Source organism: Podarcis muralis, chromosome 14, assembly GCF_964188315.1.
Source record: "Podarcis muralis chromosome 14, rPodMur119.hap1.1, whole genome shotgun sequence".
In the NCBI taxonomy this organism is placed as follows: domain Eukaryota; kingdom Metazoa; phylum Chordata; class Lepidosauria; order Squamata; family Lacertidae; genus Podarcis; species Podarcis muralis.
Window position 1 is genome coordinate 41,545,432 of NC_135668.1, and position 13,920 is coordinate 41,559,351.

Consider the following 13,920-nt stretch of genomic DNA (forward strand, 5'->3'; position numbering starts at 1 on the left):
AGCCCTGAAGCAAATCCAAACCTGCAACAATTGACCAAGGATCATTCTTACCATTGAAAAAGCCTCTTCTTGCAGTACTTTCAGAGACAAAGTATACCCAATTTATACAAACTAAAGTGTAATCATGACAAAATGCTAGAGATTTTGAGTTTGCAAAAATTTAATAGGGCTCTACTTTACTATGAGCAGTGACCCTAGTGCTACTGTAGCAACAGGATTATTTTTTTTGCCAGAAAAACAGAATTTCCCTTTTTCTTCAGGACAACACAACACTTACCCTGTGTTTTCCTCATGTCTTTTGTGACTAAAGCACGATTCCCATGCTGAACACTGGTAAAATCAGAATTGGTCACATTGTTAACTCTCAGCTCTTGCCCCAACGACTTCCGACCATAAGTATTTTCCCCAGATCCTCCATTGACACTGTAGCCACCTAGAAGAAAAGGTGCCAGAGTCATGTTAGTTTCTCTTGACAGCCATGCACTGGGGGTTTCTGAAAAACTTCCAAGGTTAAGAGCTACCTGTCCTTCTCAGCTGAATGATACATTTAGCGGGGATGGTTATTTATTTAAGTTTATGAATCACTCTGTTACCTATTCATTTAAGTTATGAAATATCATAGTGCGAAGCAATGGTTAAATAAGGGCTTGTCAACCTTTTGGGGCCATGGGCACATTTGAAACCCAAGAAACTCATGGAAGACCACACCCCATCAATATACATGCTCTCCCATTGTAAAACTACCATACCTCGTGTGACTGTGTGATGCAATAGCAACACAGGGGGACACCAAAGTTTTGGGAGTATATGGCTTTGCACTAGGACCTGGGAGGCCAGGACCTGGGAGGCCAGGGTTCAAATCCCCACTCAGTCATGAAGCTCAATGGGTGACCTTAGGCTGGTCAGTGCCTCTCAGACTAACCTACCTCACAGGGTTGCTATGGAGATTAAATAAGGATGGGAATAACTATGTGTGCCACCTTGATGTCCTTGGAGGAAAAGGTGGGATATAAATGCCCTAAATGAATAAAATAAATAATTCTGACCACCTTAGAAACTGTCATGGGGGACGATGCACCCCATAGCCATGCATGCACCCACCCCACTGTTTTCCGCAACGTAATATGCGCCCTACCCCATGGTGAATACCACATATATGCTGCCTTACACTGAAACCTCCTTCACAAATATCCCATCCCACACTCAACTGTCTCCACAGGAGGCCTGACAACGGTGAGTTTCTTTTAGTATTTCATCTCACAACCACCATTTAACTAGGTCATGTAGAGAGACAGCAACTGTGGCATGCCTTCTGTTTATCCAGACAAATAACTCCATAAATGAAAACGCTCACGCAATCCCTGCCCCATCCTGAGACCTCCACACCCACCCTGCACTGAAACTCTAAACACTGAAACCGTACACTTAAAAGCCACCCCTACACAACACCCACACACCCCTTACCCCCTCACAATCACCCTAGACTGAAACACATACACACTGCCTGACACTGAACCTCTTCCCACACAGTGAACACCCTCAGAATGTTCACTAGGAAGACAGATTAAATATTGGAATCATACTAACAGCAACCCAGTGATGTAGGTCACGTGGAGAGATACTGTATTTTTCTGTCTATAAGACGCTCCCATGTATAAGACGCCCCCATTTTGGGGGACTCAGATTTACAAAAATGGGGGGAGACGGCCCAGAGTAGAAGATGCCCCCTAATATTTGACATTATTTGGGGGGGAACCTACTCTTATACACGAAAAAATACGGTCGTAATTGTGGCAATGTATCCTGTGACTCACATGTCAAACCATTAGACCACACTGCCAGCATCACAGTGCTCCTGTCCAAAATGGAGAGGCAGTGTGGTGCAATAGTTGATTTATCTTAAGATCTAAGAGTTAAGAGACATTACAGATCTGGGAATGCTTTTTTGTGGATATTCACACCAATGCGTACATTTTTAGTTTGGTGATTATTTCTTAATTAGCTGTAAAGAGGCCCAGTCCGCTTATCACATAAGTTAAGCATGCACAGTGCAATTCTCATGTTGTATCAGGGTAAGAGCAAAGAGAGAACTGAAGCAAGAATGAGGCAATTTTTTGGCCTAAGGGTAAGATGTAAGCAAGCATAGTTTGTAACATTGCACAACATCATCACTGATCACGGGGCACATCTGTTAAGGCATTAGAGACCTTACTTTCCAGTTTCTCAGCTTTTGTGGTGCTTGAGCCAATGGGTGTTTCTTAAACCATCATTTAAGAGAATAAGTCTAGCATAAACATGGGGTTGCATATCATGAGAGAGGTGGTCGGGGGAGGCAGCCATGCTCTCCACAGGGGACACTTGGAGAGGAGTACCCATATATCTGTTCAATAGGGAAACAAGTCTTCATGATAACATACAGGACTCCCTAGAGTCTGTGACACTGATCTCAAAAAACCAGTCCCATAACTGTTACTCACACCACCACCATGGTTTGGGGACCACTTATATAGCTGATGGCAACAAAAGAGAAGGTAGTATTAGTACCCACCCTATTTCTGTAATTTTAAGTTGTTTTAAACCATTTTTAACATTGTGTAATATTGTGTTTTAATGCAAATATTGTGTTTTAATTGTTGTAACCTGCCCCATGTGCCTGCCTGAGTATCTGTGTGTGAGAGTCTGCTGCATTTCTGTAAGTCAACCCCACTCCCCAGCTGAGTGAATACGTGTGCTTGATGCATGTGTAACCTGTGTATGGTGAATGTGCACACATGCAAGATTGCACTCGGTATGCTCACTGCTAGCAAGCAGCTCCAGAGGAGCAGCCGACCCTCAATGAAACCATGGGGTTGAAAAAGTCAGCCACCCCCCATCTAGACCACAGACTAGTTTATTTCCACTGGCAGTATTCCTTTTTACCTATGAAAACAAATTATGTACCTTTTTCTTCATTCTGTATGTCAGTGGGGACTCTGATATCATCATGTCTATGTCGAGACACCACCGCTGAATTCGAGGATTGTAATCCATAAGAAGAAGAACTACTTCGGTCTCTGGATGAAGAGTATTTTAAATTCTCTTGGTCAGCTGATACACTGTCAGTTCTGCAAAAAGAGAAATGTTTTAAGTGAGTGCACTACTCCGATTTGGCCCTTACTATTCCCATATTTCTAGAATTTCTGATCTCTAAATAGGAAAGGTTGGAAGGGTGGAGAAGTACCGTATTTTTCACTCTATAGGACGCACTTTTTTCCCTTCAAAAATGAAGGGGAAATGTGTGTGCGTCCTATGGAGCGAAGACGCCATAGCCCTGCGACCCTCTCCCGGCTGGAGAGGTGACGCGCACCTATGGCAGGAGCCTCCATAGGCGCGCGTCACCTCTCCAGCCGGGAGAGCGCGCGGGGGGCTAAAGAAGCCCCCCGCGACCCTCTCCCAGGTGACGCACGCCTATGGCAGGAGCCTCCATAGGCGCGCGTCACCTCTCCAGCCGGGAGAGCGCGCGCGGGGCTAAAGAAGCCATAGCCCTGCGACCCTCTCCCAGCTGGAGAAGTGACGCATGACTATGGCAGCAGCCTCTCTGCTGCGCCTTTCCGCTGCTTCCTGACCTGCTCTTTGGGGCTGGTGGTGGGCTTCCCCCCACCAGCCCCAAAGAGCAGGTCGAAAGGAACCTGAAACCTGGAGAGCGAGAGGGGTCGGTGCGCACCGACCCCTCTAGCTCTCCAGACTTCCAAGGTGGCCGCCTGAACGCACCTTAAACGCACCTTGTTTTAGAACAGGAAAACAAGAGGGGGAAAATTCTCCCACTCTCTGCGCAGTGCCTCCTGCCGCTTCACTGAAGGGGCGCTGGGCAGAGAGCGGAAGAATTTTTTTCCCTTGTTCTCCCCCCTCTAAAACAAGGTGCATCCTATTGTCCGGTGCATCCTATGGTGCGAAAAATACGGTATTCACTAGCTTGTGGAACATATGAATTCTCCCTGTGGCTTAACAATCTGATAAGTGGAGTCCCAGCTGATAAAACATCTCTGGCCCAGTGAAAAAAATCATCAAGGTAACAAGCAAGTTAAGCACCTGTATGAGGAGAAGGTTAGTACCACCTATTTCTGTATTTAATTTATCGCGGCATCAGCTAAAAGTACATCAAGGACACAGCAAAAGCACTAGGTATTAAGAACTAAATTTCAGTGGAGTAAAACCTGTAAAAACTTAAAGAGCTCCTACGAATGATAAACCTGCAGAAACTTAAGTTTATACGCTTCCCTAACAGGAAAGCCCACAACTAACAGCTTCTCAATGCTATTCCAAGTCAAATTAGCAACAGTACTCAGGTTTTCACCATGTAAAAAGAGAGAGAGAATTATGAATTATTATTAGAGAAGGGAGACTCAAATATTATGCCTAGCATGATGAACATATCTATTCCACCACACGTTAGGCCAGTGAAATACATGCATCAGTGATGTAACATGGAAGTTTACACAGTTCCACCCTGCATGGAAGGACTTTCAACATCAGACGTGCCTAATATAAAAAGCTCCCCAGTGTTTGACATCACAGGTTCCTCAGCTCCCCATACCCCCCTCTGCCCACTAACAAAAAGTATTTTGACTAAGTGCCACCATGATTTAGTAGTCTTAAGCTCTCATCTAGTAGAGCAGCTCTCTCAGAATCCTATATCCATTATCAACCTTAAAAACAAAATATATACAAATGATGATCAAATCTGACACTTTAGTAAACCTTCACCTGTTAAAGTGTTCAATACCCAACACTGGGTTATGCATCAGATTCAGATGAATTACAAGACCAAAGCGGGCCACTTCAGACAGATTCACGGCTTATCTGAGCCCAAAACTGGATCTTTCAAAGTACTCTGAACTGAGGACCACAAAACTGATTCTGAGTACTTCAGAGATTCAGAGGTGCTTAAAAAAAAAAAAAAGCTGCAGACAGCATATCTGAAGAAACAGAAACATTTCCCCCACAGCCTGCTTGTCAAGAAAACAGAAAGAGAGGAGAAAGTGAAGAGAGGTCTCTTATAAGACTGATATGTCTAGCCTCTACTCTGAGATAATGGTTTTACCAGGGCTCTTCGCTTTGGCAAAGGTATCTTCTTGATTGTTCTGTGCTCTGTTAGTTCTGCTCATGGTGCTTGCTTGGAAAATGCTGGGCATTCAAGTCATTCTATGTCTGTTACATGCTCACACATCCACTTCTATCTAATCTGTTTGCACTTGGTTTCTGCGTCTTTTGGTACCAACTGAGCAGAACACATGCCTGAAGCTGTTTTTCGAGTTCTTAATCCCTACCCCATGCAACCATCCTCCTGAAATTTGGCAGTTTGCCTTCATAGTGACACCTCTAAGATCTATGTGCCATATTCAGAGTAAAACTGTTGCTCATAAACCACAGGGAGGGAGGAGGATATTTTACCCCCCCCCAAAAAAAGCAACCTTAAAACCACTAGACCTCTTTGTCTGCAATTTGGCAGGTTTCTTATCTAGGAAGAACCTCTTTGATGTATGTTATTTCCATAGAAACTGCCCTATAATAGGGGATATTAGGTGAATCCCTTTTTAATCACCCTAAAATTGCAAGGTTGCCCTTGAAATTTGACAGGATTCGTCCTCTCAGAAGGGGCTACAACGCCTGCAAATTTCATCCAACTCTGATTCAACTTCAGACTGCAAGCCAAACTGGATAGTCTCCAAACTGCTTCGAACAAAATCAGGCTGTTTCCCAAATGCCAAATGAGGATCCAAACCAAATTCTGTGGTTGCTAGAGACCACTAGAACTGAAGCTTCTGAATTTTACAAGTATCTGTTAGCATTCTTTTGTTGGAGGAAAAATCCCAAAGCAGCACAGTTCACCTCTCCTCACGAATGCATTTCACAATAATAAAGAACTCATGCCATGATAAATTTGTTAGTCTTTAAATGCCACAATACTCTTGCTTGTTTGTAATAAAACTGCTCACCTTAACTCATTTGATCTCTTGTAATATATAAAGCAACACATAATAGGATACAAAACAAACCAAGTCAATTTCACATTAGTAATGTTCCACAGTGCCCTTAGTTAGAGGTAGACAAAACACACATCTACCATATATAAATATTCAACCAACCAGACACTCTGAAAAGTCGCAGAATAGGGCTTCCACTAGGAGTAAAGAACTGCCAAAACAGGAGTGCAGGGAGGATTGCCTTGTACAAGGTGAAGTCCTATCTGCTCACACAAGGCACCTTAGCTACAACCCAACGCATGTGAGTAAGACATGCTTGTGCATCTTAATACCCAACACATTCAATCTCCAAGAGACAACAAAAATGACAGCCATGGATGGTGTGATAGCGCTCAATTCCCTGGATTTGTTTCTTACAACATGCAGCAAAATGAACAAATGATACAAGTCATCTTATTCAAATTCTCCCTGACCAACCTCATTGGCTGCCATGTACAGGAGAATGGAAAAGTGAAGGCATCAAGGCACACATTGGGGGACGTTCAATTCTGCCCATTCATGAGCGGAAGTGACTTCCTCTAGAGCAATGGAACTTCCCCTTCCTCTCCATACTCCCCATCCCTCCAAATCTGCTCTAGAGTGCTAGAGGATCCTCCAGAGCAGATTTGGAGGGGCTGCAGGGGAAAGAACTCCCATTTCTTCCTCTTGCATAACATCTGATATCATCCATTCTTTTTTCCCCACAAAAAGCAAGTTTAAAAGAGCAGCTGACAATGTATTTTCAATAACTGCCATGCATTTTCAGTAATGTCTTATTTCTAACTGTAGTTAACAATTCGCACTTTGCCATCTAATGAACTGAACCGCTATAATGCAATTTCCCCCTCTAGCTACATGTAAGATTTGCTGTCAAGGAGATAAAGAACTACATAACTTTTAGAAGACATCTGGATGCAGTTCTGTATTGGGAAGCTTTTAATGTTTGATATTTTACTATGTTTTATATATGCTGTAAGCCGACCAGAATGGCTGGGGAAACCCAGTCAGATTGGAGGGGTATAAATAATAAAATTATTATTATTATTTCTCTCATTAAACTATCAGTATATCACACTAAGAACTGATACTTCCATTCTTTCTTCATTTTACACATGATATTGAGCTATTATAGACCAGGGATATCCTACTTCCTTTCACGTGTTGTGAAGTGCAATTTCCATCATCCATGCTCACTAGCCATGTTGGGACTGATGGGAGTTGCAGTCCACAACACCTAGAGCTCACCACATCAGGTACAACATCATAACTATACTGTATCCTTGGCTCTGCAAACATAGTAAGAACAAGAAGCCAATATTACCCACTTTAACAGCAATTTTGTGGAGAACTGAAAGTAATATTTGACATAACCTCAACATTACTAGAAGAGTGATTATTTTTTCTGGATGCACAAACTCATCTAGGTTTTTAACCCATCCATAAGACAGACCCAGGAGACCCTCCTTATTTTAAAAAGAAAAGAGAGAGGAGAACATCTCAAGATGAGCATAATCTCAAACTGGTGATAGATGGAAAATTTGTGGAACAAATGTATTCTTCAGTGGCAGTCATTACATGTTCTCTTGAAAAGAGAAGCTTTGAGACTGCATCTTCTGAAGAGCATGCAACCATTGTGCTTTAAACGGTGTGTTTGTTAAAAAATGGCAGGTTTAACACATGACTTTTTGCCTTCAAAAATGATAAAACTCCTTTCTAAGTGCTGCTATGCTGCAGAGCAAGTTGTGACGGTTCCTAAATGAAGTATATGTTTACCCTAACCCCTGCTACTCCTCACACCATCATATGACCCACAAAGATACTAAAAAGGGAACGTCACAGCCTGAGTGGAGGTTGGCTTTGTCTCTCGGTTTACTATAAACATATCCAAGGAAATAGGATTTTTAAAGTAGAAACTTAATTTTACTGTTCTACAAAAATACAGTACACACACAGAAAAATAAAGCTATAAAAATGTTTATCCAGCACAGCTACTATATGGACAGGAATTATCTATGGAAGAAGGAAAAGTGCTTCCATAGCAAATATTGTACTGACAACCATGACTGCAAAAGAAGAGGGAAACCATATGCAGAGCTAAGAGGCATGCAGCTGAATTTTCTAGATGGAAAAGGCTTTCCTGAAGCTGCTAAAAAGAGGAAGGCAGGAACAGAGGACATCAAAAGATATGTAATAAGGCATAACAGAGTGAAGAAGTAGTAGTGAGTTATGTATGAGGATCAATTACTAGGATTACCATTTTCTTTCTTTTTTAACTGGTACTGCTCCTCTGCCTTTGACAGCAGCTTGACAATTAGGAAACTAGCAGAAGAAGATTTTCCTATTGCTTTTCTCCACTCTAAGAAAAACTTCACCTGTATAACCTGTGCCAGGCTGCAATTAAAGAAACAGGGCCAGGAAAAAGGTAGCAAACTTAAAATGTTCCTGGAAATGCCTGGAATTTAAGCTAGAGCCTTTAGTGGGAATGCAATTTCAATGGTTAATGGTTATGGTGAGTTATCAATAGTTTATTGAAAAGTTCACCACACAAATGGCCCTCTTCACAACATTACCCAAAGTCCCTTCTATCAATGTAGTAACATGGAGATTAACCATATCAAGTGAAGCATTCTCTAGTATTTCTCGCTTCAGCAGAACTTAGGAGGCTGCCTAAGACAATGTTTTACCCACTCAAAGCGTATGGTATGAAGAGATTAGAGAACGATAATTTCTTTAAAGATTGTAGATGTCTACAACAAGTCAAGTGAAATCCAGTACATATTTCTGCACCTAAAAGGTGCTGCCCTTTTCAAGAAAGGAACATAAAGGGCCTACATTGTTCATGAATTGCTGCTTGCCTTCTCTGGTGACCTAATTTGGAGATATTAGGAAGCTGTCCTTCTGACTTGGTCCCTCCCTTGTGGTCAACTTTTCACCTCTACCATCAAAGGATTCTTGGGAAGACACCCTGCTGCAAAACTAAGGTATTTATCCTTTTAGGATTCAATCCTATATTTGCTTACTAGGCATAAGCTCCAGTAAGAAGAGTGGGTCATATATAGACAGGTTGTTCACATGTAATAAAACATAATTTAAAATACAATAAATTAATATTACAATAATTTTATATAATGAATGATACCTTTTGTTTTGTTAAAACAGGAAACAACCTTTAAGTTTGATAAGAAAGTACAGCACATATTTTCAATGTTCCCCAAAATTTCCATTTTTTTCCTGGGGAAAGTTTCCTCCCCACAGCCTCAAAAGTTATAAATTTGTATATCTTTATTTCATGTAGTCACTGGTTTTCAACATCATAATATATCATCAGCTAAACATAGTGATATACCAATATATCACAATGTCTGAAATAAGGATGGAGCTATGTAGAGTTGGGGTTGGGGAGAGCTGAGCCGACAGAATTAACAAGGGCTGCATTGGCTGGCTCCACAGTTTTCCCCACATTGTGATTTTTCCATAGCGCACACACATGTATATTGCTAGGTGAAAAATTATGAGACCAATATCATGATATGGACTTCAAACCAGTTTTGGATGATTTACTGATATATCACCCAGCCCTAGTAGTCACCAACATCTACTATCAAACACCTTGCCATTGTTTCAGACAGCAGCAACTCCTGGAGCCCTACCTAGGGATGTCTGGAATTGAATCTACATCCAAAGAATAAGCCTCCACCAAAAAAGCTATGACAATTCACCTTAAGTCCTTATCCTGAATGACAGAGGCATGGAAGTTTGTACTTCATTTACAATACATTCAAACTGGAGTACTGTGTATCTTAGCAGTATCATTTATGTATCTGAAAGGATGAAGTTGGTTCTCGGACCGATTACATCAAGCTTGTTGCCAACATGCATTTTAAGTGATTTTTCTCAAATGCGATTATGACATTGATGCAATTTTATTTATACAGTGCCTTCAGTTTAGCCTCTCATCATTAATTTATAACTTCTCTCTTTCCATTATTCAAAAAGATTAGCAACATTCTGTTTAACACTGTTGTTGCCTTACAAACAAACCCCTCTATGTTGCGGTTTAGCAGTGTTGGCTTTAGGAGCAATCTCATGTCCTGCACTCTCTATTGTTGACTCTCTGGTCCTAGTCCAACACTCTAACCACTACACCACTAAATAAATGCTACTGGGAAAACTGGAGACCAAGAGATAAGTATCCAGTTTTTTGGGGGGGGAACTACTTACATGTTTCTTTTTAACAGTAACCCCACATGTCACATAGCAAATCATTTTTTAAACTGAGGGGACTTTCATGAGCAGACTGTGGTATGACATGGGGACCTGCTCTTCTTAGTGCTCAAAAAACCACACTGGCCATGCCCAAGTACAGTGGTACCTCGGGTTACATACGCTTCAGGTTACATACGCTTAAGGTTACGCACTCCACTAGCCCAGAAATAGTGCTTCAGGTTAAGAACTTTGCTTCAGGATAAGAACAGAAATCGTGCTCCGGCGGCGCGGCGGCAGCAGAAGGCCTCATTAGCTAAAGTGGTGCTTCAGGTTAAGAACAGTTTCAGGTTAAGAAGGGACCTCCGGAACGAATTAAGTACTTAACCTGAGGTATCACTGTAGTTCCTTGGATACTAATTTGCAGTACAAAACTCATTTGCCCTTTATGGAGATGTCAAATGATTTATCTCCATATTATTGACAAGCTAAACTGAACTATTATTTTTACACACCTGAAAACGTGGAACAGAACCAATGTTTATTTTTTGTAAACTGCTTAGAGGTCTTAAAACAAACAAGCAGCATATAAATGTTGTGGAATAAATAAAATAAATAAATCTTATCATCATTTAGGTACATGACATTATCACCTCACATCCATTTCTTTAACATTGATACAAATAGCATAACCCTAAAAAAATCTATTCCGAAGTCCTAGAGTTTAACAGAACTCAAATAAGTGTGTATAGCACTACAGCCTACATGCACTTTGATGTCACCAATGTGCCGCAAGTGAAAAGATACGTCCTGAGTACCTAAGTATAGTGAGCATATTAGACCAAATTATGACAAATTTTAAAATTAAAAATAGAAAATCTGAACCATTAAGGATTTAATTTTATCACCCATTTAAAATACTAGATTCAATGTAAAATCTAACAGCATCATAAGCAATCTAAAAAACCCAAATTTAAGAGTTAATAGTTTCAAACCCTTTCAAGTACTGTAAATGCATTTTGAACTAGAAACTAAATCCTTGAGTCACCAGGCCTTCCTTATGTCTAGACAGTATCAACAAGTTACCATCTAGACAACAAAGTTGCAACTCCAAAGTCCTGTGAAATTAACCCAGTGGATGAAGGCATCCAATGAACAATTAATTCAAATTCCATCAATCATAGGAAGGAGAACTGCAGAAGCAGAGCATGGGAACGTGCATGGAAACGGTACCTGGCGCAAGGGCTGGGAAAGCTGTGGCCCTCCAGATGTTGCTGGATCCTAACTCCCATCAGCTCCAGCCAGCATGGCCAATGGCCAGAGGTGATTTTAGTTGAGAGTCTAGCAACATCTGGAAGGCCATAGGTTACCTATCCCAACCCAAAGTCCTCTACTATGGGTATAAATGCTGTATTTCATGCTTTTGCTCTACTGCAGCATTTGTTATGGCATCAGCTTTTGCAGAGCCCATTAATATTTATTATTCCTCAACTGGCAAGGAGGGGTGTGTGCCTCTCTATAAATTATCCCACCCACTCGTAGAATCACATCTGGATGGGAAGGTACATAAAAGCCACCGAGTTCAACCTCCTAGGCAGGACCTCTTCGTACAAAAACTCCCCCCAATATACAAGTTTCCCACCCACCCCATGCCAAATCCTCTTGCCCACCCCAGAAATAAAAGGTCTATGAATTAGGAAAAACCCCACCACGCAAGGGGCCTATTACCTCCAACCAGCCCACTGGGTTTGTCACACACATGCAGAGAGAGAGTGAAAGCAAACTTCCCCGCACACACACGTACCCGGAACCAGTATCTCCACGGAGGCCCTGCCAACAAGGGTGGAGGTGGAGAGACACAGACACAAGAAAGGAACCGAGGAAGACATGGGGTGGGATTCCACACACACATTTGCCCACCCGCTTTAAACCTCCCTAGGCCTCACAACCAACCCGAAGAAGCGGCGGCAGTAGGAGAAGCCCCGCGACCTCCCTCCCTAGTAGGCCGCGAGGGAGAGGCATTGCAAGGGCTTCCCCCGTCTCCTGCCACCTCCTCCTTCCCGCCCCGACGATCCCCAACACGGGCCGAGGCGGCCAGCCTCTCCCTCTCCGCGCTAGGCCGCGCCAGGCGAGCCCTGCCGTGGCGGCGGGTGGGCGCATGAGAGGGCAACTTTCCTTCAACCCCCACCCCACGCAGGGCGGCCGGCTCCCTTCCTGCCTCAGGGCCTCCTCCCTGGCCCGAGCCCTGCCAAGGCTGAGGGGAGCGAGGGAGGCACCCGCACGCTGCCCTCAGACCCTAGGCCGCACCGCCGCCTCCGCCATAGAAGACACCCGCCTGCCCGCTCGCCCACCTGGGTTGCCAGTCATTCCAGCTCCGCGAGTGATAGTGCTGCCTGGTGCCGGAGGAAGAAGCGCCGCTCAGCCGAGACCCCGGGGCTCTGCGGCTCATTACCTTGCCCGAGACGGCATGGCCGGCCGGGGAAGCGGCGGCGGCAGGGGAAGGAGGAGGAGGAGGAGGAGGAGGAGGCAATAACAACAATAATAGTAGCAGCAGCAGCAAGAAGAGCGGCGGTAATGGAGGCGAGCGGCTACTGCGGCTCGGCGGGGTGGCTACTCCTCCTGAGGCGGCGGGCGCTCCTCCTGCTGTCTCACACGGGAGGCGGGGAGGCGGAGGAGGAGGAGGCGACGACAGCGACGGCGGCCCCGCCTGCTAGTAGTGCTGCTGCTGCTGCTGCCGCCTGATTCCAGCAGGCTGAGGCGAGGGCCCGCGCGCGGCATGCCGGGAACGCAGGCCGAGACGAGCCGAGGTGACCGCCTGCCGCGGAGCATCATGGGACGGCCGCTGCTCTGGCCGAGTCGTGAGAGGAGAAGGGGAGGGTTGGGTTCTTCCCGTTCCTACCTCTCTGCTCAGGGCATGGCAGCCACAGCTCTCTCTAGCTGTCAGATTCATAATAATAATAATGGACATATTTAACAAATGACAGAGAGGAATATACAGACGATAAAACCAAAAATAGTATTTAAGCAATGCCAGGAACAAAAAATAATTAGGATACAGTCACCGTCAGTGCAAACATCTTAAACGTGTGTTAGTGCTGCAACCCCTCCAAAATGTCCATATGGGCATCTGCAAGCAGAACTGGCGTCATCAGGGACATCCTCTTTTAAAATGTGGTTGGGGGGGTTATAGGGTGGTTGTTTTTATTTTGATTATATATTTTGTGGTTTTCTATTTTGATTTCGTTCTATGAACCACTGATCTACAGGTATAGGGCGGTGTATAAATTCAATAAATTGAAGAAGGAAAAAAAGGGTGCTGGGTCAGGCTGATGGCCGTATGAAATACGTTCAAATTCAGCACAAGGAAGGGCTGTGAGGTCCTCCGCCCATTGGGCAATTCCATGGTAATGCTTGCTGCTCTGGGCTCCTTTGGGAGGAAAGGCAGCTTATGAATCTAATAAACAACAATAAGGAAAAGGGGGGTGTAAACTGGCCGTGTCTTGCCTTATTAGCACTGTTAAGTATAAATTGAAAAGTGAATATGTGAAGGTGGGTTCTGTGTTGCAGGATAGGAGTCAGAGGTGGAACAGTTGAAGACCACTGCTCTAATATTCAACTTCGTTACATATCCATAGGTTCTAGTGTTATCAGACGGGGGGGACGGGGACTTCTCATTCCACTTTCTCTGTGCCGTGCATAATTTCATACATTTCTA

General features: G+C 43.6%; 1 protein-coding gene across 1 annotated transcript in view; it reads right to left on the reverse strand.

The window, feature by feature from the left end:
* Nucleotides 1–12,958, reverse strand: part of SMG1 (SMG1 nonsense mediated mRNA decay associated PI3K related kinase) — a 74,558-nt gene extending 61,600 nt beyond the window's left edge. The window contains exons 1-3 of the mRNA XM_028706847.2: nt 12,557–12,958; nt 2,941–3,104; nt 278–433 (exon numbers count right to left, since the gene is read on the reverse strand). Coding sequence (XP_028562680.2) covers nt 278–433; nt 2,941–3,104; nt 12,557–12,654 — 418 coding nt within the window. The 5' untranslated portion in view covers nt 12,655–12,958. The remainder of the gene's footprint in view (nt 1–277; nt 434–2,940; nt 3,105–12,556) is intronic.
* Between the last annotated feature and the right edge of the window lie 962 nt (nt 12,959–13,920).